We start from the raw sequence: 27500 nt of genomic DNA on the forward strand, positions 1-27500 counted from the left end.
CCCTCCCACCCTTCCTTCCTTCCTTCCTTCTTCTCTTCCTTCCTTCCTTCCTTCCTTCCTTCTTCCCTTCTTCCCTCCCTCCCTCCCTCCCTCCCAACCTTCCTTCCTTCCCTCCTTCCTTCCTTCCTTCCTTCCTTCCTTCCTTCTTCCCTTCTTTCCTTCCCTTCTTCCTTCCTTCCTCCCTTCCTCCCTCCCACCCTTCCTTCCTTCCTTCCTTCCTTCTTTCCTTCTTCCCTTCCTTCCTCCCTCCCTCCCTCCCACCCTTCCTTCCTTCTTCCTTCTTTCCTTCTTTCCTTCCTTCCTTCCTTTCTTCCTCCCTCCCTCCCTCCCTCCCTTCCTCCCGCCCTTCCTTCCTTCCTTCCTTCCTTCCTTCCTTCCTTCCTTCCTTCCTTCCTTCCTCCCTCCCTCCCTCCCTCCCTCCCTCCCTCCCTCCCTCCCTCCCTTCCTCCCGTCCTTCCTTCCTTCCTTCCTTCCTTCCTTCCTTCCTTCCTTCCTCCCGTCCTTCCTTCCTTCCTTCCTTCCTTACTTCCTCCCTCCCTCCCTCCCTCCCTTCCTAGCAGGGAGTTCCAGCATGTGGCTCTTCCACTCTATTGTGTCAAATGCCTTTTGTATTGCAAAAGGCATTTGACACAATAGAGTGGAAGGAATATAATAGTGTGAAAGGGATTCTGTAAGCCAGCCATTATGAAGTCATTTCTGATGTCAAGTTGCATGTGGATGTTATGTCAACCACTTTTATGGTATCTCTTCCATTAAACAAACAACTAAAGGGCTAGAAGGCAGGATCATCAAGTTTGCAGACGACACCAAATTGGGAGGGATAGCCAATACTCCAGAGGACAGGAGCAGGATTCAAAACGATCTTGACAGATTAGAGAGATGGGCCAAAACTAACAAAATAAAGTTCAACAGTGACAAATGCAAGATACTCCACTTTGGCAGGAAAAACGAAATGCAAAGAGACAGAACGGGGGACAATAAGGCCTGGCTCGAGGGCAGTATGTGTGAAAAAGATCTTGGAGTCCTCGTGGACAACAAGTTAAACATGAGCCAGGAACGTGATGTGGCGGCAAAAAAGCCAATGGGATTTTGGCCTGCATCAATAGGAGCATAGTGTCTAGATCTAGGGAAGTCCTGCTCCCCATGCTCTATTCCACTTTGGTTAGACCACACCTGGAATATTGTGTCCAATTCTGGGCACCACAATTCAAGAGAGATATTGACAAGCTGGAATGTGTCCAGAGGAGGGCGACTAAAATGATCAAGGGTCTGGAGAACAAGCCCTATGAGGAGCGGCTAAAGGAGCTGGGCATGTTTAGCCTGAAGAAGAGAAGGCTGAGAGGAAATATGATAGCCATGTATAAATATGTGAGAGGAAGCCACAGGGAGGAGGAGGGAGCAAGCTTGTTTTCTGCTTCCTTGGAGACTAGGACGCGGAACAATGGCTTCAAACTACAAGAGAGGAGATTCCATCTGAACATGAGGAAGAACTTCCTGACTGTGAGAGCCGTTCAGCAGTGGAACTCTCTGCCCCGGAGTGTGGTGGAGGCTCCTTCTTTGGAGGCTTTTAAACAGAGGCTGGATGGCCATCTGTCAGGGGTGATTTGAATGCAATGTTCCTGCTTTTTGGCAGAATGGGGTTGGACTGGATGGCCCAGGAGGTCTCTTCCAACTCTTTGATTCTATGATTCTATGAGTGGTTCTCAACCTTCCTAATGCCGCGACCCCTTAATACAGTTCCTCATGTTGTGGTGACCCCCAACCATAAAATTATTTCTGTTGCTACTTCATAACTGTAATTTTGCTCCTGTTATGAATTGTAATATAAATATCTGATATGCAGGATGATTTTTCATTCACTGGACCACATTTGGCACAAATACCCAATATGCCCAAATTTGAATACTGGTGGGGTTGGGGGGGGGATTGATTTTGTCATTTAGGAGTTGTAGTTGATGGGATCTGTAGTTCACCTCCAATCAAAGAGCATTCTGAACTCCACCAGCAATGGAATTGAACCAAACTTTGCACACAGAACTCCCACGACCAACAGAAAATACTAGAAGGGTTTGGTGGGCATTGACCTTGAATTTTGGAGTTGTAGTTCACCTACATCCAGAGAGCACTGTGGACTCAAACAATGATGGATCTGGACCAAACTTGGCATGAATATTCAATATGCCCAAATGTGAACACTGGTGGAGTTTGAGGAAAATACACCTTGACATTTGGGAGTAGTAGTTACTGGGATTTATAGTTCACCTCCATCAAAGAGCATTCTGGACTCCACCAGCAATGGAATTGAACCAAACTTGGCACACAGAACTCCCACAACCAACAGAAAATACTAGAAGGGTTTGGTAGGCATTGACCTTGAATTTTGGAGTTGTAGTTCACCTACATCCAGAGAGCACTGTGGACGCAAAGAATGATGGATCTGCACCAAACTTGGCATGAATATTCAATATGCCCAAACGTGAACACTGGTGGAGTTTGAGGAAAATAGACCTTGGCATTTGGGAGTAGTAGTTACTGGGATTTATAGTTCACCTCCAATCAAAGAGCATTCTGAACCTCACCAGCAATGGAATTGAACCAAACTTGGCACACAGAACTCCCACAACCAACAGAAAATACTAGGTGGTTTTGGTAGGCATTGACCTTGAATTTTGGAGTTGTAGTTCACCTACATCCAGAGAGCACTGTGGACGCAAAGAATGATGGATCTGCACCAAACTTGGCATGAATATTCAATATGCCCAAACGTGAACACTGGTGGAGTTTGAGGAAAATAGACCTTGACATTTGGGAGTTGCTGGGATTTATAGTTCACCTACTGAACCCCACCAACGATAGAATTGGGCCAAACTTCCCACACAGAGCCCCCATAACCAACAGAAAGTACTGTGTTTTCTGGTGGTCTTTGGCGACCCCTCTGACACCCCCTTGCGACCCCCCCCCAGGGTCCCGACCCCCAGGTTGAGAAACACTGCATTAAACAAACAACTAAACGTAAGAGAGGTTGACATAACTGTTGGATTATACCATGCACCTATATCCCCTGTTTCGTGAAACTAGATCAGAAAATGCTGCCAAATTCTATTATTACTAACTCAGTGGTAATATTGTCAAAACTGTATCAGTGAACCGTTTGAAATTGTACAGCAAGATATCAAACACCTTCATAAGTTGTGGATAGTTTCATAGCTCATAGTATGAAATGACAAATATATGTGCCTTCTTACAGTATTTGGTACCAAAAGGATACCAGGATAGCTGTTGTATCTTGTTTGTTATATGCTTTCAAGGTGCTCCTGGCTTATGAATCCATTGCGGCTGCATCGGTGGGCCTGAGGCCCTTCATTTCAACAGGGTTCACAATTACTCACTGTATTAATGTATTGTCGAAGGCTCTCATGGCTGGAATCACTAGGCTCTTGTGGTTTTTTTCGGGCTATAGGGCCATGCTGTAGAGGCATTCTCTCCTGACGTTTCGCCTGCATCTATGGCAAGCATCCTCAGAGGTAGAGAGGTCTGTTGGAATTAGGACAATATGTTTATACGTCTGTGGAATGACTGGGGTGGTCAGTTGAAACATTCACACCTAGCTCCAGCAGAGAAGAGCTCTTTGCCCCACCCCAGCCATTCCACCCATTGGTATAAACCCATTATAATGGGTTTATGGGTTTATACCAGTGGTATAAACCCATTGTCCTAATTCCAACAGACCTCACTACCTCTGAGGATGCTTGCCATAGATGCAGGCGAAACGTCAGGAGAAATGCCTCTAGAATCATAGAATCATAGAATCATAGAATCAAAGAGTTGGAAGAGACCTCATGGGCCATCCAGTCCAACCCCCTGCCAAGAAGCAGGAATATTGCATTCAAATCACCCCTGACAGATGGCCATCCAGCCTCTGCTTAAAAGCTTCCAAAGAAGGAAACTCCACCACACTCCGGGGCAGAGAGTTCCACTGCTGAACGGCTCTCACAGTCAGGAAGTTCTTCCTCATGTTCAGATGGAATCTCCTCTCTTGTAGTTTGAAGCCATTGCTCCATTGCGTCCTAGTCTCCAAGGAAGCAGAAAACAAGCTTGCTCCCTCCTCCCTGTGGCTTCCTCTCACATATTTATACATGGCTATCATATCTCCTCTCAGCCTTCTCTTCTTCAGGCTAAACATGTCCAGTTCCTTAAGCCACTCCTCATAGGGCTTGTTCTCCAGACCCTTGATCATTTTAGTCGCTCTCCTCTGGACACATTCCAGCTTGTCAATAGCTCTCTTGAATTGTGGTGCCCAGAATTGGTCACAATATTCCAGGTGTGGTCTAACCAAAGCGGAATAGAGGGGTAGCATTACTTCCTTAGATCTAGACACTAGGCTCCTCTTGATGCAGGCCAAAATCCCATTGGCTTTTTTTGCCGCCACATCACATTCCTGGCTCATGTTTAACTTGTTGTCCACAAGGACTCCAAGATCGTTTTCACACGTACTGCTCTCGAGCCAGGCGGTACGTGTGAAAAAGATCTTGGAGTCCTCATGGACGACAAGTTAAACATGAGCCAACAAGCTTGCTCCCTCCTCCCTGTGGCTTCCTCTCACATATTTATACATGGCTATCATATCTCCTGGCCATATAGCCCGAAAAAACCCACAAGAACCTACTCACTGTATTGTGTATCCGTGCGAAGTCTGGGGAAATATTGCCTATGGATATGGGGACATACTGTATTTCTATACATATGAGGGAAAGACAGAAATATCAGTTTTGCACTGAATTGGACCAGAATTATGAATAGTCGTCAAAAAGTATTAATCTTTCAAAACTTTCTCAGAGTGAGAAGGCAATTACAGTATCTGTGAGATATACCAAATGTTTGGTTTATCCGTGTCTGACAAATTATGGCTTCTTCATCCATTTTCTAGGTCTTCTGTGTGATTCTATGGAATGCCCCAGCCAGAAATTACCATGGAATCACCTGCAGTTCTAGCTTCATCCACTAGGTGGCATACTTTTCTTTAATCAATAAATAGGTTCAATGTATTGCCGAAGGATTTCATGGACGGAATCACTGGGTTGTTGTAGGTTTTTCCGGGCTATGTGGCCATGTTCTAGAGCAGTGGTTCTCAACCTGGGGTCCCCAGATGTTTTTGGCCTACAACTCCCAGAAATCCCAGCCAGTTTACCAGCGGTTAGGATTTCTGGGAGTTGAAGGCCAAAAACATCTGGGGACCCCAGGTTGAGAACCACTGTTCTAGAAGCATTCTCTCCTGACGTTTCGCCTGCATCTATGGCAAGCATCCTCAGAGGTCGTGAGGTCTGTTGGAACTAGGAAAAAGGGTTTATATATCTGTGGAATGACCAGGGTGGGACAAAGGACTCTTGTCTGCTGGAGCTAGGTGTGAAGGTTTCAACTGACCACCTTGATAAGCATTTGATAGCCTGGCAGTGCCTGGAGCAATCTTTTGTTGAGAGGTGATTAGATGTCCTTGTTTGTTTCCTCTCTGCTGTTGTACTGTTTTAATTTTAGAGTTTTTTAAAATCCTGGTAGCCAGATTTTGTTCATTTTCATGGTTTCCTCCTTTCTGTTGAAAACGTCCACATGCTTGTGTATTTCTATGGCTTCTCTGTGTAGTCTGACATGGTGGTTGTTGGAGTGCAGAGCACCTGATGAACCAACCTGGACACAGCATATTATTCGAGAACACAGAAATGCTGGATCACTCCAATCGAATCGTAGTATGGGTTGTTGTAGGTTTTTTCGGGCTATATGGCCATGGTCTAGAGGCATTCTCTCCTGACGTTTCGCCTGCATCTATGGCAAGCATCCTCAGGGGTAGTGAAGTCTGTTGGAACTAGGAAACAGGGTTTATATATCTGTGGAATGACCAGGGTGGGACAAAGGACTCTTGTCTGCTGGAGCTAGGTGTGAAGGTTTCAACTGACCACCTTGATTAGCAGGCTATTTCAACCAGAGAAGTCAGCCATAGCAGAGCACCTGATGAACCAACCTGGACACAGCATTTTATTTGAGAACACAGAAATGCTGGACCACTCTCACAACCACCACGTCAGGCTACACAGAGAAGCCATTGAAATCCACAAGCATGTGGACAATTTCAACAGGAAGGAGGAAACCATGAAAATGAACAAAGTCTGGCTACCAGTATTAAAAAAACTCTAAAATTAGAACAGTACAACAAGAGAGAGGAAACAAGGACATCTAATCACCTCTCAACAAAAGATTGCTCCAGGCACTGCCAGGCTATCAAATGCTAATCAAGGTGGTCAGTTGAAACATTCACACCTAGCTCCAGCAGACAAGAGTCCTTTCTCCCACCCTGGTCATTCCACAGATATATAAACACTTTTCCTAGTTCCAACAGACCTCACTACCTCTGAGGATGCTTGCCACAGATGCAGGCGAAACGTCAGGAGAGAATGCCTCTAGAACATGGCCATATAGCCCGAAAAAACCTACAACAACCCAATGAATAGGTTTTCTGTTGCTATCATTGAAAATAGCAATGGCATCGTCTTAAGAGGCATCTTCCAGGTATTTCAATGTAACCTGGGCCAATTATTCTTCATTCCAATGGGATTTGTTGTTTTCCACAATTTTGTATATCCACATGAAGTCTGAAAACATATCCCCAGTGGATAAGGGGACAGTACTATACTAACTCCTTCCATTATGATTACACCTTTGTCTTGCATCTCCAGAATGCTGGACATTGACTACGAGATTTTGTAGCACTTTAGAGACTAACCGAAATAAGTTGGTAATATCAGGATGCATCTACATTGTAGAATTAATGTGGTTTGATTTCACTTCACCTGCTATGGCTCAGTGCTATGCAATACTGAGAGTTTTAGTTCCACAAGGTCTTAGGCCTTTGCTGCAAACTACTAATCCTCAGATTCCGTAGCATTGAGCAACGGTGGTTAAAGTGGCATTAAACTGGATTAATTCCATAGTGTAGATCAGTGTTTCTCAACCTGGGGGTCGGGACCCCTGAGGGGGTCATGAGGGGGTGTCAAAGGGGTCGCCAAAGACCATAAGAAAACATAGTATTTTCTGTTGGTCATTGGGATTCTGTGTGGGAAGTTTGACCCAATTCTATTGTTGGTCGAGTTCAGAACGCTCTTTGATTGTAGGTGAACTATAAATCCCAATAACTACAACTCCCAAATGTCAAGGTCTATTTTCCCCAGACTCCACCAGTGTTCACATTTGGGCATATTGAGTATTCATGCCAAGTTTGGGATTCTGTGTGGGAAGTTTGACCCAATTCTCTCATTGGTGGGGTTCAGAATGCTCTTTGATTGTAGGTGAACTATAAATCCCAATAACTACAACTCCCAAAAGTCAAGGTCTATTTTCCCCAGACTCCACCAGTGTTCACATTTGGGCATATTGAATATTCATGCCAAGTTTGGGATTCTGTGTGGGAAGTTTGACCCAATTCTATTGTTGGTCGAGTTCAGAATGCTCTTTGATGGTAGGTGAACTATAAATCCCCATAACTACAACTCCCAAATGCTAAGGTCTGTTTTCCCCAGACTCCACCAGTATTCACATTTTGGCGTATTGAGTATTCATGCCAAGTTTGGGATTCTGTGTGGGAAGTTTGACCCAATTCTATTGTTGGTCGAGTTCAGAACGCTCTTTGATTGTAGGTGAACTATAAATCCCAATAACTACAACTCCCAAATGTCAAGGTCTATTTTCCCCAGACTCCACCAGTGTTCACATTTGGGCATATTGAGTATTCATGCCAAGTTTGGGATTCTGTGTGGGAAGTTTGACCCAATTCTATTGTTGGTCGAGTTCAGAATGCTCTTTGATTGTAGGTGAACTATAAATCCCAATAACTACAACTCCCAAATGTCAAGGTCTATTTTCCCCAGACTCCACCGGTGTTCATATTTGGGCATATTGAGTATTCATTGCATATTGAGTATTCATTGCATGAATCCACAGCACTCCTCTGGATATATGTGAACTACAACTCCCAATCTCAAGGTCAATGCCCACAAAGCCCTTCCAGTGCTTTCTAATCATCATAGGAGTTCTGTGTGCCAAGTTTGGTTTAAATCCATCGCTGGTGGAGTTCAGAATGCTCTTTGATTATAGGTGAACTATAAATCCCAGCAACTACAACTCCCAAATTACAAAATCAATCCTCCCGCGACCTCACTAGCATTAGCATTTGGGCATATTTGGTATTTGTGCCCAGTTTGGTCCAGTGAATGAAAATACATCTTGCATATCTGATATTTACATTATGATTTATAACAGTAGTAAAATGACAGGTGTCAAGTATCAACGAAAACAATATTATGGTTGGGGGTCACCACAACATAAGGAACCGCATTAAGGGGTCACGGCATTAGCAAGGTTGAGAACCACTGGTGTAGATGCACCCGAGGTTTACTTACTCAGATACAGTTTTCAACTTAGTTTGGATACGATTGCAACCAGCATAATCCATTATGTTGGATTATCATCTATTTTTCATCATGTCACCCAAACAGCTCTAGTTTAGAGCATTATGGGAAACTTCCCCAGTGTTATGTGCTGCCTGAGAAACTGTGCACTTCCCTATTCTTTGCAAAGGGCTTTTCCCATCTCCTGAATGTCGCTGTTTTGTGCTGCGCCTGCGAATTTTGAGTTCTGCTTTTTTTCTCTTCTTCCAGTAAGCACTTTTCACATTCTTCAAGCCAATGGGAACCGAATGGTTGGGACTTTTGACAAAGGAAAGGTCAAAACCTATTGCATGCCAATTCCAAACAATGGATGAATCAGTGGGGAAACATGCACAAAACAAATTCCAAAGGGAAAAAAATGCAATATTTAAAAAGCGGTGTCTAGATCTAGGGAAGTCATGCTACCCCTCTATTCTGCCTTGGTTTAGACCACACCTGGAATATTGTGTCCAATTCTGGGCACCACAATTGAAGAGAGATATTGACAAGCTGGAATGTGTCCAGAGGAGGGCGACTCAAATGATCAAGGGTCTGGAGAACAAGCCCTATGAGGAGCGGCTTAGGGAACTGGGCATGATTAGCCTGAAGAAGAGAAGGAGATATGATAGCCATGTATAAATATGTGAGAGGAAGCCACTGAGAGGAGGGAGCAAGCTTCCTTTCTGCTTCCCTGGAGACTAGGACGCAGAACAATGGCTTCAAACTACAAGAGAGGAGATTCCATCTGAACATGAGGAAGAACTTCCTGACTGTGAGAGCCGTTCAGCAGTGGAACTCTCTGCCCCGGAGTGTGGTGGAGGCTCGTTCTTTGGAAGCTTTTAAACAGAACCTGGGTGGCCATCTGTCAGTGGTGATTTGAATGCAATATTCCTGCTTCTTGGCAGAATGGGGTTGAACTGGATGGCCCATGAGGTCTCTTCCAACTCTTTGATTCTATGATTCTAACAGCTACGTAATTTGTGTATTTCTGGATATGTAAACTCTTCCCGTTCAATGTATTGTCGAAGGCTTTCATGGCCGGGATCACTGGGTTGTTGTAGGTTTTTCTGGGCTATATGGCCATGTTCTGGAGGCAATTTTTCTCCTGACGTTTCGCCTGCATCTATGGCAAGCATCCTCAGAGGTAGTGAGGTCAGTTTCGTGGCGCGATAGTGTCCCGGGTGGTGTCCCCAGGCCCCTATCGCGCCACGAAACTGACCTCACTACATCTGAGGATGCTTGCCATAGATGCAGGCGAAACGTCAGGAGAAAAATTGCCTCCAGAACATGGCCATATAGCCCGGAAAAACCTACAACAACCCAATCTTCCCGTTCAGTTGCTGCCGCTTGTGGTTGTTGACATGTTTTGCAGGTGGCTGCAGCACTCCCGTTTTTGCAAATGAGTTAATTGCGTAATCGTGTGCTGCTTAATTATGCATTTCCTTCCATTTCCTTTTTTACTTATTCTGTTTTCGTCATCTCGTTCGGCTAATAAGAATCCACTCTTGTTTGCAACACTGATTTCCTTGCCATTGCATTCATGGTTGTGTAGAAATATTGGCACTCAGTTGAGATGCATCTACACCAGGTATGGGCCAAGTTGGGTCCTCCAGGTGTTTTGGACTTCAACTCCCACCATTCCTGGCCTCAGGCCCCTTCCTTTCCCCCCTCAGCCGCTTAAGCGGCTGAGGGGGGAAAGGAAGGGGCCTGAGGCCAGGAATGGTGGGAGTTGAAGTCCAAAACACCTGGAGGACCCAACTTGGCCCATACCTGATCTACACTTATAGATGCACCATTCAACTTTTTTGGTCAGTCTCACATCAGTCAAGCCTTTTGTTATCCCTAACTATATATTCTGCGCCATCTAAACCAAAAAATGCCACTAATTAGGGCGTTCCAATGGATATTTCCTCCCCAAAAAATAGAATTATTATCCCAGGGAAAATGGACTTGCGATGGAGGGAGGTATATATAAAAAAGGGATGGATGAAGATAGAGATGCTGTTGCTCTAGATGTAAATAAAGATTTTTTTAAAAAATAAAGACATTTTAAATAACATAATACATGACTTGAGAATTATTTTTGGTTACCACCCACATTCAATTTTGTCCTTTCGATATCCCATTGCAATAATATATTGAGAAAATATTTGGAACAGGGACGGCGCCTTTTGCAAGCAGCTCATTCGGACGATTGTGAGTACAGATAGCAAGCAAAGCCTCGAAATGGGACCTGATTGGATCGCAAATCCCAGCAGCCATCCTTGCTGGAGGTTCCTGGGAATTGTAGTCCGATCACATTACCGTTCCAGACCCAATTGTCGCAATGATCCAGAAGGGAGAAACGTGTGGGACCACCAGATATTTTGGATTACATCTCTCATCATCCCAAGTTTTTGGACTACATCCCCCATCATCCCATGTTTTTGGACTACACCTATAATCCCATGTTTTTGGACTACATCTCCCATAATCCCATGTTTTGGACTATATCATCATCCCATGCTTTGGACTATATCTCCCATCATCCCATGTTTTGGACTACATCTCTCATCATTCCATGTTTTGGACTACATCTCTCATCATCCCATGTTTTGGACTATACCTCCCACCATCCCATGTTTTGGACTACATCTCACATCATCCCATTTTGGACTATATCTGCCATCATGACATGTTTCTGGATTACATCTCCCATCATCCCATGTTTTTTATTGCATCTCCCATCATCCCAAGTTTTTGGACTACATCTCCTATAATCCCATGCATTTTGACTACATCTCCCATCATCCCAAGTTTTGGACTACATCTCCTATTATCCCATGTTTTGGACTACATCTCCCATCATCCAGTGTTTTGGACTCCCTCCCCCATCAGCCCACATTTTGGACTATATCTCCCATCATCCCGCTCTGAGTCGCCTTTGGGATGAAATGGGCGGGATAGAAATAATGTAAATAAAATAAATAATAATCCCATATTTTGGACTATATCTACCACCATCACATGTTTCTGGACTACATCTCCCATTACCCCTGTTTTTGGACTATATCTCTCATCATCCCATGGTTTTGGGGTACATCTCCCACCATGCAGCGTTTGTGGACTACTCCCATCATCCCATGTTTTTGATTACATCTCACATCATCTAATGTTTTGGATTACATCTCCCATCACTCCATGTTTTTGGACTACGTCTCCCATTATCCCATATTTTGGACTTCATCTCCCATCATTCCTTAGCACTGGCCATAGGTTCTGGGAGCAGGAAGTTAAGGGAAAAGAACTCAGTCTTATCTTGCCAGCTCTTGTTATTGTATGCCTCCACCTTATTCCCGACCTCGAAGATTCTAAAACAAATCTATTTGGGTATTTTCTGGGGCTGAGAGCATGTGGCTCTCCCATGGCCATTCAATGGATTTCTATGGCTAAGTGGCAAACTGAACCCACATTTCCAAACAAGTTACGGCACGGTTCCTTTTTCCTGTCTCAAATTTCTCTTATGTATTGAAAGATTTTATTGCTCTGTAATGCTATTTCCACGCCCAACATCTTCTCACTTTCGATTTTCCATCCAGACCTGCCAAAAGCACCTGCGAAACTATTTCATTGCTTACCTGTCTGCCTCTCATTTCCACCCAAAGGGCCTATCTGTGTACATGCCTGGCGTTTCCGATCCCTTGCAACAACCTTGTGAGGTAGATTAGACTTTATAGTTTGATAAGGCAAAGTTGTCAAGAGCTTGTGACATTACAACTCCCATGATTGCATAGTACTGAGTCATGGCAGTCAAACCTCATCCATTCTGCAAAAAATAATGACAACTCTAGGGAGATGCTGGGAGTTGTAGTCCATCAGGGAGCTGCAATCTGTTAAAGAACAGTGATGTTGACGTTGTAGTCGAGGACAAAGATTGTGCAATTGCTTCAAAAATAGAACTCTAGAGAGATGCTAGGAGTTGTAGTCCATTAAGGCCACTTGGAGGGGGATCTTAAAAGTTAACTTTTCCAACCTGAGGAAGGTTCACACTTTGCAATAGATTTCCCCTATTGGTAACTGTGTTTGGGGGTTCCATTTCCAACATTAATAATCCCCAAATCTACACACTTCCAATGGATTTCCATTCCTGGAAGTAGGAGGTTGGTCTAGGTGACCTTTGGAGTTCCCCTCCCAACTTTTATTATCCCCAAATCCACATTCTCCCAATGGATGTCCACTACTGACAGTGGGGCTTGGTCTAGATGATCGTTGGGGTTCCCCTCCCAAGTTTTATAATCCCCAAATCCACACTCTTTCATTTGATGTCTATTACTGGCAGTGGGAGGTATGTCTAGATGACCATTGGGATTCCCCTTCCAACTTTTATAATCCCCAAATACACACTCTTCCAATGGATGTGCACTACTGGTAGTAGTAGGTACATCTAGATGATCTTTGGGGGTTCCCTCCCGACTCTTATAATCCCCAAATCCACACACTTCCAATGGATTTCCACCCCTGGCAGTGGGAAGTTGGTCTAGGTGGCATTTGGGGTTCCCCTCCCAAGTCTTATAATCTCAAAATATCCACTCTTCCATTGGATGTCCACCACTAGTAGTGGGAGGGTGTTCTACATGATCTTTGGGGGTCCCCTTCCAACTCGTATAATCCCCAAATCCACACACTTCCAATGGATTTTCACTCCTAGCAGTGGGAGGTTGGTCTAGATGATCTTTGGGGTTCCCCTTCCAACTCTTATAATCCCCAAATCCACACTCTTCTAATGGATGTCTACCACTGGCAGCGGGAGGGTGTTCTAGATGACCTTTGCGGGTCGCCTTCCAACTCTTACAATTTCCAAATCTTGAGTGAAAGGAAGTCCCCAAATCCACACACTTCCAATGGATTTCCACTCCTGACAGTGGGAGGTTGGTCTAGGTAACCTTTGGGGTTCCCCTCCTAATTCTTATAATCCCCACATTCACACTCTATCAATGGATGTCCACCAATGGCAGTGAGAGAGTGGTCTAGGTGACCTTTGGGGTCCCCCTCCCAATTCTTATAATCCTCATATACACACTTTTCCAATGGATGTCCACTACTGGTAGTGGGAGGTAGGTCTAGATGACCTTTGGAGTTATGCTTCCAACGTTTATAGTCTCCAAATCCACACAATTCCGATGGATGTCCATCACTGCCAGTGGGAGGGTGTTCCACGTGACCTTTGGGGGTCCCCTTCCAACTCTTACAATTCCCAATTCTTGAGTGAAAGAAGTCCCCAAATCGACACACTTCCAATGAATTTCCCCTCCTGGCAGTGGGAGGTTGGTCTAGGTGAGCTTTGGGGTCCCCTCCCAACTCTTATAATCTCCAAATCCACACAATTACAATGGATTTCCACTCCTGGCAGTGGGAGGTGTCTAGGTGACCTTTGGGGTTCCTCTTCCAAGTCTTATAATCCCCAAATCCACACATTTCCAATGGATGTCCACCACTGGCAGTGGAAGGGTGTTCTACATGACCTTTAGTGGTCCCCATCCAACTCTTACAATTCCCAAATCTTGAGTGAAAGAAGTCCCCAAATCGACACACTTCCAATGGATTTCCCCTCCTGGCAGTAGGAGGTTGGTCTAGGTGAGCTTTGGGGTCCCCTCCCAAGTCCACTACTGGTAGCAGGAGGTAGGTCTAGATGGTCCTTGGGGTTCCCCTCCCAAATCTTCTAACCCCCAAATCCACACACTTCCAATGGATTTCCACTCCTGGCAGTGGGAGGTAGGTCTAGATGACCTTTGGAGTTATGCTTCCAACTTTTATAGTCTCCAAATGCACACAATTCCAATGGATGTCCATCACTGCCAGTGGGAGGGTGTTCTACATGACCTTTGGGGGTCCCCTTCCAACTCTTACAATTCCCAATTCTTGAGTGAAAGAAATCCCCAAATCGACACGCTTCCAATGGATTTACCCTCCTGGCAGTGGGAGGTTGGTCTAGGTGACCTTTGGGGTTCCTCTCCCAACTTCTTATAATCCTCAAATCCACACTCTTCCAATGGAGGTCCACTCCTGACAATGGGAGGTAGGACTAAATGACCTTTGAGGTTCCTCTCCCAACTCTTACACTCCTCAAATCCTCACAATTCCAATGGATTTCCACTTCTGGCAGTGGGAGGTACATCTAGATGATCTTTGGGGTTCCCCTCCCAACTCTTATAATCCCCAAATCCACTCCTGGCAGTGGGCGGTAGGCCTGGAGATGATGTTTGGAGTTCCCCTTCCAACTCTAATAATTCTCAAATCCACACTCTTCGAATGGATGGATGTCCACCACTGGCACTGGGAGGGTAGTCTAGATGACCTTTGGGTTCCCCTTCCAACTCTTCTAATCCCCAAATCCACATTCTTCCAATAGATGTTCACCACTGGCAATGGGGCTTAGTCTGATTGTTTGGATTCCCGTCCCAACTCTTATAATCCCCAAATCCATGCTCTTCCTATGAATTTCCACTCCTGGCAGTGGGAGGTAGGTCTAGATGATCTTTGGGGTCCCTCTCCCAACTCTTATAATCCTCAAATCCACACAATTCCAATGGATGTCCACTACTGGTAGTGGGAGGGTGTTCTACATGACCTTTGGGGGGTCCCCTTCCAACTCTAACAATTCCCAATTCTTGAGTGAAAGAAGTCCTCAAATAGACACACTTCCAATGGATTTCCACTCCTGGCAGTGGGAGGTTGGTCTAGGTGACCTTTGGGGTTCCCCTCCCAAGTCTTATAATCCCCAAACACACACCGTTCCAATGGATGTCCACCCCTGGAAGTGGGAGGTTGGTCTAGATGACCTTTGAAGTTATGCTTCCAACCTTTATAGTCCCCAAATCCACACAATTCCAATGGATGTCCACAACTGCCAGTGGGGGGGGGGGGGGGGTGTTCTACGTGACCTTTGGGAGTCCCCTTCCAACTCTTACAATTCCTAATTCTTGAGTGAAAGAAGTCCCCAAATCGACACACTTCCAATGGATTTCCCCTCCTGGCAGTGGGAGGTTGGTCTAGGTGACCTTTGGGGTTCTCCTCCCAAGACTTATAATCCCCAAATACACATTGTTCCAATGGATGTCCACTACTGGTAGTGGGAGGTAGGTCTAGATGATCTTTGGGTTTCCTCTCCTAACTCTTATAATCCTGAAATCTGCACTCTTCCAATGGAGGTCCACTCCGGACAATGGGAGGTAGAACTAAATGACCTTTGAGGTTCCACTCCCAACTCTTATAATCCTCAAATCCACACTCTTCCAATGGAAGTCCACTCCTGACAATGGGAGGTAGGACTAAATGACCTTTGAGGTTCCTCTCCCAACTCTTATACTCCTCAAATCCTCACAATTCCAATGGATTTCCACTCCTGGCAGTGGGAGGTTGGTCTAGGTGACCTTTGGGGTTCCCCTTCCAAGTCTTATAATCCCCAAATACACACTGTTCCAATGGATGTCCACTATTGGTAGTGGGAGGTAGGTCTAGGTGATCTTTGGGGTTCCTCTCCCAACTCTTATGATCCTCAAATACACACCGTTCCAATGGATGTCCACTACTGGTAGTGTGAGGTAGGTCTAGGTGATCTTTGGGTTCCTCTCCCAACTCTTATAATCCTCAAATCCTCACAATTCCAATGAATTTCCCCTCCTGGCAGTGGAAGGTTGGTCTAGGTGAGCTTTGGGGTCCCCTCTCAACTCTTATAATCTCCAAATCCACACAATTACAATGGATTTCCACTCCTGGCAGTGGGAGGTGTCTAGGTGACCTTTGGGGTCCCCCTCCCAAGTCTTATAATTCCCATATACACACTATTCCAATGGATGTCCACCACTGGTAGTGGGAGATAGGTCTACATGACCTTTGGAGTTATGCTTCCAACTCTTATAATCCCCAAATCCACACTCTTCCAATGGATGTCCACCCCTGGCAGTGGGAGGGTGGTCTAGGTGACCTTTGGGGTCCCCTCCCAAACTTTCTAATCCCCAAATCCACACATTTCCAATGGATTTGCACTACTGGCAGTGGGAGGTTGGTCTAGGTGACCTTTGGGGTTCCTCTCCCAATTCTTATAATCCTCAAATCCAAACAATTCCAATGGATGTCCACCACTGGCAGTGGGAAGGTGGTCTAGATGACTTTTGGGGATCCCCATCCAACTTTTACAATGCCCAAATCTTGAGTGAAGGGAAGCCAAGCTCAAAAATAATATTGCATACAAGAAAGAGGCAGTGTCGAAGGACTGCTAACCTGCCAGTCTGCCCTTCCAATGTGGCAATCGCTTGCACACACAGGCATACACACGCACACACCTTGGTTGTGCGTAACGTCAAGTTGGCAGTCCTCCATGTTGGGCGGGCAAAGCTGGTCCTTGTGATGGGCTTCCTCAATTTCTTGCGCAACCCACCCCCTGCTTTCCATGCCTCGCTTGGCGCCAAGCAGGACAAGGAGCCCTATCTTTCGGTGAGGTGGCCGGCCCAGTTGGGAAAGGGGGGATTTGTGTTTGGAAGGGATAGAAAAGTTTGCAGATTGGCACCCCATCCCTTTTATAGGTCAGAGAACTTGGAACCAGATGGAGAGAGGCTTTGTTTACCTTTTCAAACACCAGGTTATGGGGCCCGAATGTGCCAGAGACCTTGGAGGGAGATAAGGGAGAAAAATAGTTATATAATCCTTAAGGGATTGTGTCAGGAAAAGAGAGATTTGGGAAGAAAAGTCAGAGGCAATCGTGACTCTTGGATCCCGTTCTGAAATTTTTGGGAAGCCTTTTGGGGTGCTAGCACAATCCAGGCGTTTGGGGTCAGCAGTTCTGGGGGAAACTTCTGGGATTCTTGGAATTCATTCTGCAATTTAGGGGAAATTCGTTTGAGTTTGTTTTGGTCAGCACTTCTGGAGAGAGTCTCAATTGTAGGCCAGCTTTGGGGCATTTTCATAGAATTGTATAAAGGCAAAGTGGGGTACTAAAGGGGCATCTAGTCTGACCCACCGCCCTATTTGGGACACACAAGGCCATGTTAAGTCCAACCATGTTGTCTCCAGGACTTATGGATAAATTTCGGATGGCGCAAGGATCTGCTCAGCCCCCTTCTTTCTTGAATGCCCTTTGGGTGGTGGGCTGTGCCCTCGGCATGGGGCTGCTGGCCGGCCTCTTCTCCTTGGTCAGCATCCAGTGGCAACTGGACATCTTGCGAGGAGAGATTGTGCAGCTGCGAGGAGAGCTGGCGGCGGCCAGAACATCTGAGCAGAAGGCCTCACCGTTGCAGCAGGTAAGAGCAAGGCCAAAATCCTAAAAGGAGGTCTCCTTGGGTGGGGAGGGTGCTCTGTGAAAATGGATAGACTTAATATGGAAGCGATAGTCCCCGAAGCAGCAGTTCTTTCCATCCTGAGTCTCGGAATATCTTCCCTCTGAGCATGTGCAAAGTTCACTATTTCTTGGCATTGGGAAAATGGTCTTGGCATCATCCAAAAAGGGACAGACTTAATGGAGCTTCAATAGTCCCCGAAGCAAGTTATTTCCATGCTAAGTCTTGGAACACACATAATCGAAGCAAGGGTCCCTTTGAGCATGTGTAGAGTTCACTTTCCCTTCAGTGTTGGGAAGGGTATCTCAGGCATCTTGTGAAAATGGATGGACTTAAATGGTCCCTGAAGCAATTGCTCTTTCAGTGCTAAGTCTTGGAAGATCTTCATAAGCCAAACAAGGGTGTTTCTGAACCTGTGTAGAGTTCACTTTCCCTTCAGTGTTGGGAAGGGTATCTTAGGCATCTTGTGAAAATGCTTGGACTTAAATGGTCCCTGAAGCGATTGCTCTTTCAGTGCTAAGTCTTGGAAAATCTTCATAAGCCAAACAAGGGTGTTTCTGAGCACATGCAGAGTTCATCCCACTCCCAAGTATTGGGAAGGGGATCCTGGCATCTTCTGAACAGTGATAGACTTAATGGAGCTTCAATAGACTTGGAACCTGTTCCTAAGCCAAGTGGTGGTGTTTCTGAGCATGTGCAGAGTTCACTTTCCCTTCAGTGTTGGGAAGGAAATCTTAGGCATCTTGTGAAAATGGATGGACTTAAATTGTTCCTGAAGCGATTGCTCTTTCAGTGCTAAGTCTTGGAAGATCTTCATAAGCCAAACAAGGGTGTTTCTGAGCATGTGCAGAGTTCATCCCCCCTCCCCAGTGTTGGGAAGGGGGTCTTGGCATCTTCTGAACAGTGATAAACTTAATGGAGCTTCAATAGTCTTGGAACCTTTTCCTAAGCCAAGCAGTGGTGTTTCTGAGCATGTGCAGAGTTCACGTGCTCCCAGCAATAGCATATCCACACTCTCTTCTGGACTACAGTTCCCAGCATCCTCTATACCAGGCCCTTTAGGAGAGGAGGATGATCCAAATGCACTGCTTCCAAGCTGCAAGCTTTCTTCTCCTTGCATCTCTTTGAAAGCATCCCAATCCTTGCATATATCCAATTTCCTATTCCAGGACTGCAACTCCCAGCAATCCTCCAGATAGATAAGATAGATAGATTAGGTAGAGATAGGTAGGTAGGTAGGTAGGTAGATAGGTAAGTAGATTGATCAGGAGGACTGCTGGGAGTTGCAGTCCAAGAATAGGTTGAGAAGGAAGAAAGGGGAGAAAGGGGAAGGGAAAGAAAAGAGGGGGAAGGAAGGGAAAAGGAAGAGGAAGAGAAGGAAGGAAGGAAGGAGAGAATGAAAGAAAAAAGGGGGAAGAAGGAAGGAAGGAGAGAAAGAAAGGAGGAAAGAGGAAGGGATGGTTGGCCACAACAACGCGTGATGGGTATAGCTAGTATTTATTAAAAATCCGCAAAACAGTGAGTCTGCGAAAAGCGAACCGTGAAGTAGCGAGGCAACACTGTACTTACATTTATGTTTTAGATTTGCTAGGTGGGCAGAAGCTGGGCTGATGGTGGGAGCTCACCCCAACCCGGGCTTTGAACTGCCAACCTTTTGGATCGGCAAGATTTTCTACAGCTGGCGGTTTAACCCGCTGTGCTTAAGCCCGGCCTTGCAGTTTGGCATGACCTGAATTGTCATAGCTCAGTGCTGTGAAATCATGGGAGTTGTAGTTTTATCAAACTTTTCTCTGCCGAAGAGTGCTGGGGCTTCTCAATGCTACAAATCCCAGGACTCCACAGCATTGAACCATTGGCAGTGAAAGTAATACTGGACTGCATTAAGAATGGAGGAAGACAAAGATACTATGATTCGATTGCACTGTGTAGCAAACTTGGTTACATAATTCTGTGTTTGAAAGTGTTACTGTGTTTACATCAACTTCTCCTCTTCCCAGCCTCTCACTGAAAAATCAGTGCTTTCTCCTCCTGTCCAACCCAATTTCCAACATATCCAGGCCCACATTCCTTTCCCCCCTGGTTTCCCAGATGCTGGAATGAACTTTCTTTTCGTGAATCAGCCTGAAATACAAATCCGGCCCCGCTCGTCTTTCTTTCGGTCTGGGCGCAGGGCCAGAGACACTCCACTTCCAGGAATCGCTCCATTTCTAGAGGATGGGGGAAGGGAGACAGGAAGAATAAGCGGGGAATCTCATGAGGGAATCTGAACTAAAACACCTGTAACTTTGTGTGTATGATGAGGCGCTGCTTGGGTGCCCATGCATGCATTTTTGATGACCCCCCGAACATTAATTTCGAAGTTGAATTGTGCTAAAGTTGGGCCCTCCCTCCAGGTGTTTTGGACTTCGACTCCCACCATTCCTAACAGCCTCGGGCCCTCTCCTTAAGCAGCTGAGTCCAATTGTGTCCAATTCTGGGCACCACAATTCAAGAGAGATATTGACAAGCTGGAATGTGTCCAGAGGAGAGCGACTTAAATGATAAAAGGTCTGGAGAACAAGCCCTATGAGGAGCGGCTTAAGGAGCTGGGCATGTTTAGCCTGAAGAAGAGAAGGCTGAGAGGGGATATGAGAGCCATGTATAAATATGTGAGAGGAAGCCCCAGGGAGGAGGGAGCAAGCTTGTTTTCTGCTTCCCTGGAAACTAGGACGCGGAACAATGGCTTCAAACTACAAGAGAGGAGATTCCATCTGAACATGAGGAAGAACTTCCTGACTGTGAGAGCCGTTCAGCAGTGGAACTCTCTGCCCCGGAGTGTGGTGGAGGCTCCTTCTTTGGAAGCTTTTAAACAGAGGCTGGATGGCCATCTGTCAGGGGTGATTTGAATGCAATATTCCTGCTTCTTGGCAGAATGGGGTTGGACTAGATGGCCCACAAGGTCTATTCCAACTCTTTGATTCTATGATTCTATGATTCTGAGGGGGGAAAAGAAGGGGCCTGAGGCTGTTAGGAATTGCGGGAGTCGAAATCCAAAACACCTGGAGGGCCCAAGTTGGCCCATGCCTGGTCTACACTGAATTTATCGCACTAGTGTTATCCTGAGGATAAACCTCAGTGGGAGAAAGGTCTCAGTCTGTGAGGTAGGCCTCAGTGTGAGGTAGGCCTTAGTCTATGAGAAGGCCAAGTATGAGGAAGGTCTGGTGTGAGAAGCTTTTTACACATAGCAGCCTTTACACTGGAGTTTTACATGCGAGAATTTATTGCACTAGTGTTAGCCTGAGGAGTCTGAGGTAAACCTCAGTGGGAGAAAGGTCTCAGTCTGTGATGTAGGCCTCAGTGTGAGGTAGGCCTTAGTCTATGAGAAGGCCAAGTATGAGGAAGGTCTGGTGTGAGAAGCTTTTTACACATAGCAGCCTTTACACTGGAGTTTTACATGCGAGAATTTATTGCACTAGTGTTATCCTGAGGAGTCTGAGGTAAACCTCAGTGGGAGAAAGGTCTCAGTCTGTGAGGTAGGCCTCAGTGTGAGGTAGGCCTTAGTCTATGAGAAGGCCAAGTATGAGGAAGGTCTGGTGTGAGAAGCTTTTTACACATAGCAGCCTTTACACTGGAGTTTTACATGCGAGAATTTATTGCACTAGTGTTAGCCTGAGGAGTCTGAGGTAAACCTCAGTGGGAGAAAGGTCTCAGTTTGTGAGGTAGGCCTCAGTGTGAGGTAGGCCTTAGTCTATGAGAAGGCCAAGTATGAGGAAGGTCTGGTGTGAGAAGCTTTTTACACATAGCAGCCTTTACACTGGAGTTTTACATGCGAGAATTTATTGCACTAGTGTTAGCCTGAGGAGTCTGAGGTAAACCTCAGTGGGAGAAAGGTCTCAGTCTGTGAGGTAGGCCTCAGTGTGAGGTAGGCCTTAGTCTATGAGAAGGCCAAGTATGAGGAAGGTCTGGTGTGAGAAGCTTTTTACACATAGCAGCCTTTACACTGGAGTTTTACATGCGAGAATTTATTGCACTAGTGTTATCCTGAGGAGTCTGAGGTAAACCTCAGTGGGAGAAAGGTCTCAGTCTGTGAGGTAGGCCTCAGTGTGAGGTAGGCCTTAATCTATGGGAAGGCCAAGTATGAGGAAGGTCTGGTGTGAGAAGCTTTTTACACATAGCAGCCTTTACACTGGAGTTTTACATGCGAGGCTTCTTTCACCAACGTTTCTCACACCAGGCCTTCCTCATACTCGGTTGTCACATAGACCAGTGGTTCTCAACCTGGGGGTCAGGACCCCTGAAGGGGTCATGCGGGAGTGTCAGAGGGGTAACTAAAGACCACCAGAAAACACAGTATTTTCTCTTGATCATGGGGGTTGTATGTGGGAAATTTGACCCAATTCTGTCATTGGTGGGGTTCAGAATGGGAGTCTGGGAGTTTTGGGACATTTGGGAGTCGTACTTGCTGGGATTTATAATTAACCTGCAATCAAAGAGCATTCTAAACTCCACCAATGATGGGATTTAATCAAACTTGGCACACAGAACTCTCATGACAAACAGAAAATACTGGAAGGGTTTGGTGGACATTGACCTTGAGTTTTGAAGTTGTAGTTCACCTAAATCCAGAGTGCAATGTGGACTCAAACAATGATGGATCTGGACCAAACTTGGCATGAGTACTCAATATGTCCAGATGTAAGCACTGGTGGAGTTTGGGGGAAATAGACCTTGTCATTTGGGAGTTGTAGTTGCTGGGATTTATATTTCACCTACAACCAAAGAGCACTTTGAACCCAGCCCACAATGGATCTGCACCAAACTTGGCACACTACCTACATGGCTAACATTGAATACTGGTGGGGTTGGGAATGGGTGTTTTTGAATTCTGGGAGTTGTAGTTGACCAACACCAAAAAAGGAAGAGAAGGACAGGTGGAGAAATCTTCAGCCTTTTCTGCCAAAGGGGTTCCTAAGACCACCAGAAATATGAAACTCACCTCGTGACCTCCCTAGGGGTCCCAACTCCCAGGTTGAGACCCACTGGTGTAAATGCACCCCGGTAGGGCTTCACCATTTGCAAACCTTGCCTTAATCTGGGAGCAGGGGCGGCTCGTCCATTACGCGAAGTAAGCGGTCGCAGAACACTTTTTTTTTGCCAGGGGCGCAGAGGCACCTCTGTAAATGCCCCTCGGCCACCACTTGAGGAGCACCCCCTCAGCTCACAACAGCCCTAGCAGTCCGGGGGGAGCCTCGGCTTTCTTGCCTCGCTGCCAGGCAATCCTCTTCCCAAAGGGGCCGGGCCCTTGAGCCTCGCCTAGCCCCTCTCGTTCCTGCTCCACCGGGCCACCGGTGTGCGCGAGCAGAGCCGGTGCTCAATCGTTCTCCATGTTCGATCCCTTCCCCATGACTGGCTCCCTTTCCTGATTCCCCCGGCGCTCCACCCGCCTCCTCTCCTCTCCCCAATCCGCGGGCGGGCCAAGGGACGGAGCCGCCGCGCCTGGTCCGCTTCGGGTCTGGAGGTGTGTCTGAAGACCTCAGCATGCGCATCAAAAGTCGCCTCTTCTTCTGACTTTCTCTTCATCCATTGGGACCGAGAGAGAGAGAGAGAGAGGTATCTCCCAACTCCACTCCCTCCTTTGTTTTTGCGCCTACCTTCAGGAAAGGTGGGCATCTCCACCTCTCTCTCTCTCTCTCTCTCTCTTTCTCGGTCCCAATGGCTGAGGAGAAAGTCAGGAGAAGAGGTGACTTTTGGTGCACACACCGGGGTCTTCAGCCACATCTCCAGACCCAAAGCAGGCCAGGCAAGGGAGCAAGTGCGTCAAGTGTAGTTACTGGGATGTATAGTTCACCTACAATCAAAGAGCATTCTGAACTCCACCAATGATGGAATTGAACCAAATATGGCACACAGAACTCCCACAACAAACAGAAAATATATATCAATTATTGGGGGGGGGGGGGGGGTGACAAAATACTGTTTGCTTACCGTTGAAAATTACCTAGGACCACCTCTGGTTGTAATTCACCAACACCAAAAAAGGAAGAGAAGGACAGGTGGAGAGATCTTCAGCCTTCTCTGCGAAAGGGGTTCCTAAGACCACCAGAAATATGAAACTCACCTCGTGACCTCCCTAGGGGTCCCAACTCCCAGGTTGAGACACACTGGTGTAAATGCACCCTGGTAGGGCTTCACCATTTGCAAACCTTGCCTTAATCTGGGAGATTGCACTCTGCAGATGCTCAAAGGCTCCCTGCGATCATATATTTCAGGGCTGAGCTTTGGACTCTGGAGGACAAAGCTAGCTTCTGTTGTTTCCATCACTTCTGCCTTACCTTCCCATCAGCTTCTCCTTTGAACTTCCTGCTCATTTATCGTCCGAAAACAATAAGGAAAGGATTGAAGGAAAACAAAAAGCCAGGGACAAGCATAATTTAAATAAATAGCACAGAAGCAGTCCTGCCATAAAACACAGGTTGAAAACTTCCCCTTTTCGGAGACCGTGTTGTGTGTTTTTGTGTGTTGATGGCAGGGTTTCCTCTCCTAGCCTTGCTGCTGTCCTTGTTGACAAAGAGAAATGGAGCCAATTCAAGCCATTCCTTTAGCTGATGTCATTTCCAATGTATGGTGACCCTAAGAGGGTTGCTGTGAGTTTTCAGGGTTGTCTGGCCATGTTCCAGAAGCATTCTCTCCTGACGTTTCTATGCCCACATCTATGGCAGGCATCCTCAGAGGTTGTGAGTTTTGTTGGAAACTAGGCAAGTGGGGTTTATCTATATCTATATCTATAGAGCAGGAATTTAGGGGTCTTTGCCAGGAGGCAGAGACCAATCAGACTCTTTAAAGAGTTTGTTACCCTGGCGAGACAGAGAGAAGTATCCAATCCCAGAATTTTCCCAATAAAAGGTCTCAGCAAGTGGAAGGAAGTGCCACCGAGATGTTTTATTTGCGATTCAGCTGAAAAGGATGCAGAGCAGCAATCATTCACCAAGCAGAGCATGTGGTTACAGAAATAAAGACAATTTTATAGAAAGTACAGAGTTGTGAGTTTCAAAATTCCCACTCCCCCCTCCCACCCAGCTCAAAGGGGATTGGCTGACGCGCAAACAGCTGGGAGGAGGCTTGGCTGTCCCCCATGCATCAGGGCCAATTGCAGGGCTTTCGCAGGGTGCAAGAGCCTATCAGGAGGCTCCTGCTATCTCGACGCTCCAGCGAATCAGGAGGGAGGGAGGCGGGATGAAGGGAGACAATGCATTCTGGAGTGGATTATGGAGTTTTAATGTCTTTAGGCTTATCGAGGCTGGGGATCGGCCTTCCAGAGAAGCCACCTGATTGTCCTGAGATGGGTCTGTGATAAGCATTGATGGCTTAATCCAGGTTTTCCTCTTACAATCAGATAGGGCACAAAGGGGAAACTTTTGTGAATGTCCTTAGTGGAAAGATTTGAAAGAAAAATGGCTTGGAGGAAAAGAGGACTTTCCTAAGGTCATATCCCTCCCCCCCCCCCCATTGTTATATGATTAAAAAGTCTGCCAGACAGAAACCCTTAAGATGGCCCAACTCCAAAGCCTAAAGGATTTCCTTGATTATTGTCCATGCAAAGAATGTCCAAAGATAAGGGTCTTTTCATGATTGCTGATTGCTTTTCCAGAGGCAGGGCAGCTTCTTTGTAGATTTCCCCCAAGGAGAGGGGAAGGGGGCCAAAGGGTCAGGGCAAGGTCAAATACATGAAGGGAAATATAGAAATACAGGAGAAAATATGGAAATATAGAAGTCATAACACAGAGAGTAAACCCAACTACCTTCCCCCAGTGTCCATAGTTCATATTATTCATAGGAAGGTCCATAGAGGGAAATATATCCATGAGGGGGAAAGAGAGTCCCTTGCTTGTAAGATGGGGGACCATCAGGAGCCAAGGTGTGCCTCAGGTGGGAAAATTCAAAGACTTTCGTGGCATGATTTTCAGTAATAAATTGGTTACCTTCTGCTGTAAACATATGGAAATAGGGCACAAAGCCTTGATTAAATGATACACACCAAAATGACCAAGGCTTAACCCTTATTATCCATTCTGGTGTCCTTGCCCTTAGCGAACTATAAGTTACTATCTCTTATGGGGGGGGGGGGTCATGTTCGACTTCATCTATATCTGTGGAATAAAATCCAAGGTGGGGGAAAGAACTCTTGTCTGTGTGCCAAATTGTTGATTGGGTTTCCGGACCCTAAGAGGGTTTTTTCTCGGCATTGTATGTTCAGAGGGGATTGGGCTTCACCTCACTATGAGGCTGAGAGAGTGTGACTTCGAACTGACAGATTGGGAATAGGCAAAGATTCTGTATTGCGGCAATATCCTTGCACCTATTGTTGCAGTACACAGATATCACTATAACTCCCATCTTCTCCTGACATGTGGTACTAATGGGTTGGGGCTAATGGGATCTGGACTCCAAGCACACTCCAAAGGAACATGGCACATGGTTCTGGATGCAATCTATATAAATAAAAATGTAATGTTCGTTTGTGGGATTAACAGAGCTCAAAAACCACTGGACGAAATGACACCAAATTTTGACACAAGACACCTCTCAGGCCAACAAGTGACCATCAGTCATAAAAACACTGAAAAACACAGCAGAAGGGACTTAAACGTCCAAAAAATAGAAAATACATTGCAACGCATGCGCAAAACCACATATGTATACACAAACACACATATATACACATATACACAAATATTCTATATACACATATATACACACACAAAACACATACACAGAAAGGGGGAAGGAAAGAAGGAAGGAAGGAAGGAAGGAAGGAAGGAAGGAAGGAGGGAGGGAGGGAGGGAGGGAGGGAAAGAGGGAAAGAGGGAAAGAGAGAAGGTAAGAAAGAAATGTAGAGAAGGAAGGAAAGAAGGAGAGAAGGAATGAAAGAGGGAAGCAAGGAAAGAGACAAGGAAGGATGGCACCAAAGAGCAAAGGAAGCGAGAAAAGAAACAAGGAGAGAAGGAAGTTCAACAGTGACAAATGCAAGATACTCCACTTTGGCAGAAAAAATGAAATGCAAAGATACAGAATGGGGGACAATGCCTGGCTCGAGAGCAGGACGTGTGAAAAAGATCTGGACAACAAGTTAAACATGAGCCAACAATGTGATGTGGCGGCAAAAAAAGCCAATGGGATTTTGGCCTGCATCAATAGGAGCCTAGTGTCTAGATCTAAGGAAGTCATGCTACCCCTCTATTCTGTTTTGGTTAGATCACATCTGAAATATTGTGTCCAATTCTGGGCACCACAATTCAAGAGAGATATTGACAAGCTGGAATGTGTCCGGAGGAGGGCGACTAAAATGATCAAGGGTCTGGAGAACAAGCCCTATGAGGAGCGGCTTAGGGAACTGGGCATGTTTAGCCTGAAAAAGAGAAGGCTGAGAGGAGATATGATAGCCATGTATAAATATGTGAGAGGAAGCCACAGGGAGGAGGGAGCAAGCTTGTTTTCTGCTTCCTTGGAGACTAGGACGCGGAACAATGGCTTCAAACTACAAGAGAGGAGATTCCATCTGAACATTAGGAAGAACTTCCTGACTGTGAGAGCCGTTCAGCAGCGGAACTCTCTGCCCCGGAGTGTGGTGTAGGCTCCTTCTTTGGAAGCTTTTAAACAGAGGCTGGATGGCCATCTGTCAGGGGTGCTTTGAATGCAATATTCCTGCTTCTTGGCAGGGGGTTGGACTGGATGGCCCATG

The 27500-nt window shown here is 46.1% G+C and overlaps 1 protein-coding gene across 1 annotated transcript in view; it reads left to right on the forward strand.

Annotated features, from left to right (window-relative positions):
• The window catches only part of TNFSF12 (TNF superfamily member 12), a 78794-nt gene that overhangs the window by 40633 nt on the left and 10661 nt on the right, over positions 1-27500 (forward strand). Inside the window, exons 8-9 of the mRNA XM_067469558.1 lie at positions 16815-16943; positions 17520-17746. Of these exons, the coding sequence (XP_067325659.1) occupies positions 16815-16943; positions 17520-17746 (356 nt within the window). The remainder of the gene's footprint in view (positions 1-16814; positions 16944-17519; positions 17747-27500) is intronic.

Source organism: Anolis sagrei, chromosome 6, assembly GCF_037176765.1.
Source record: "Anolis sagrei isolate rAnoSag1 chromosome 6, rAnoSag1.mat, whole genome shotgun sequence".
NCBI classification, from domain to species: domain Eukaryota; kingdom Metazoa; phylum Chordata; class Lepidosauria; order Squamata; family Dactyloidae; genus Anolis; species Anolis sagrei.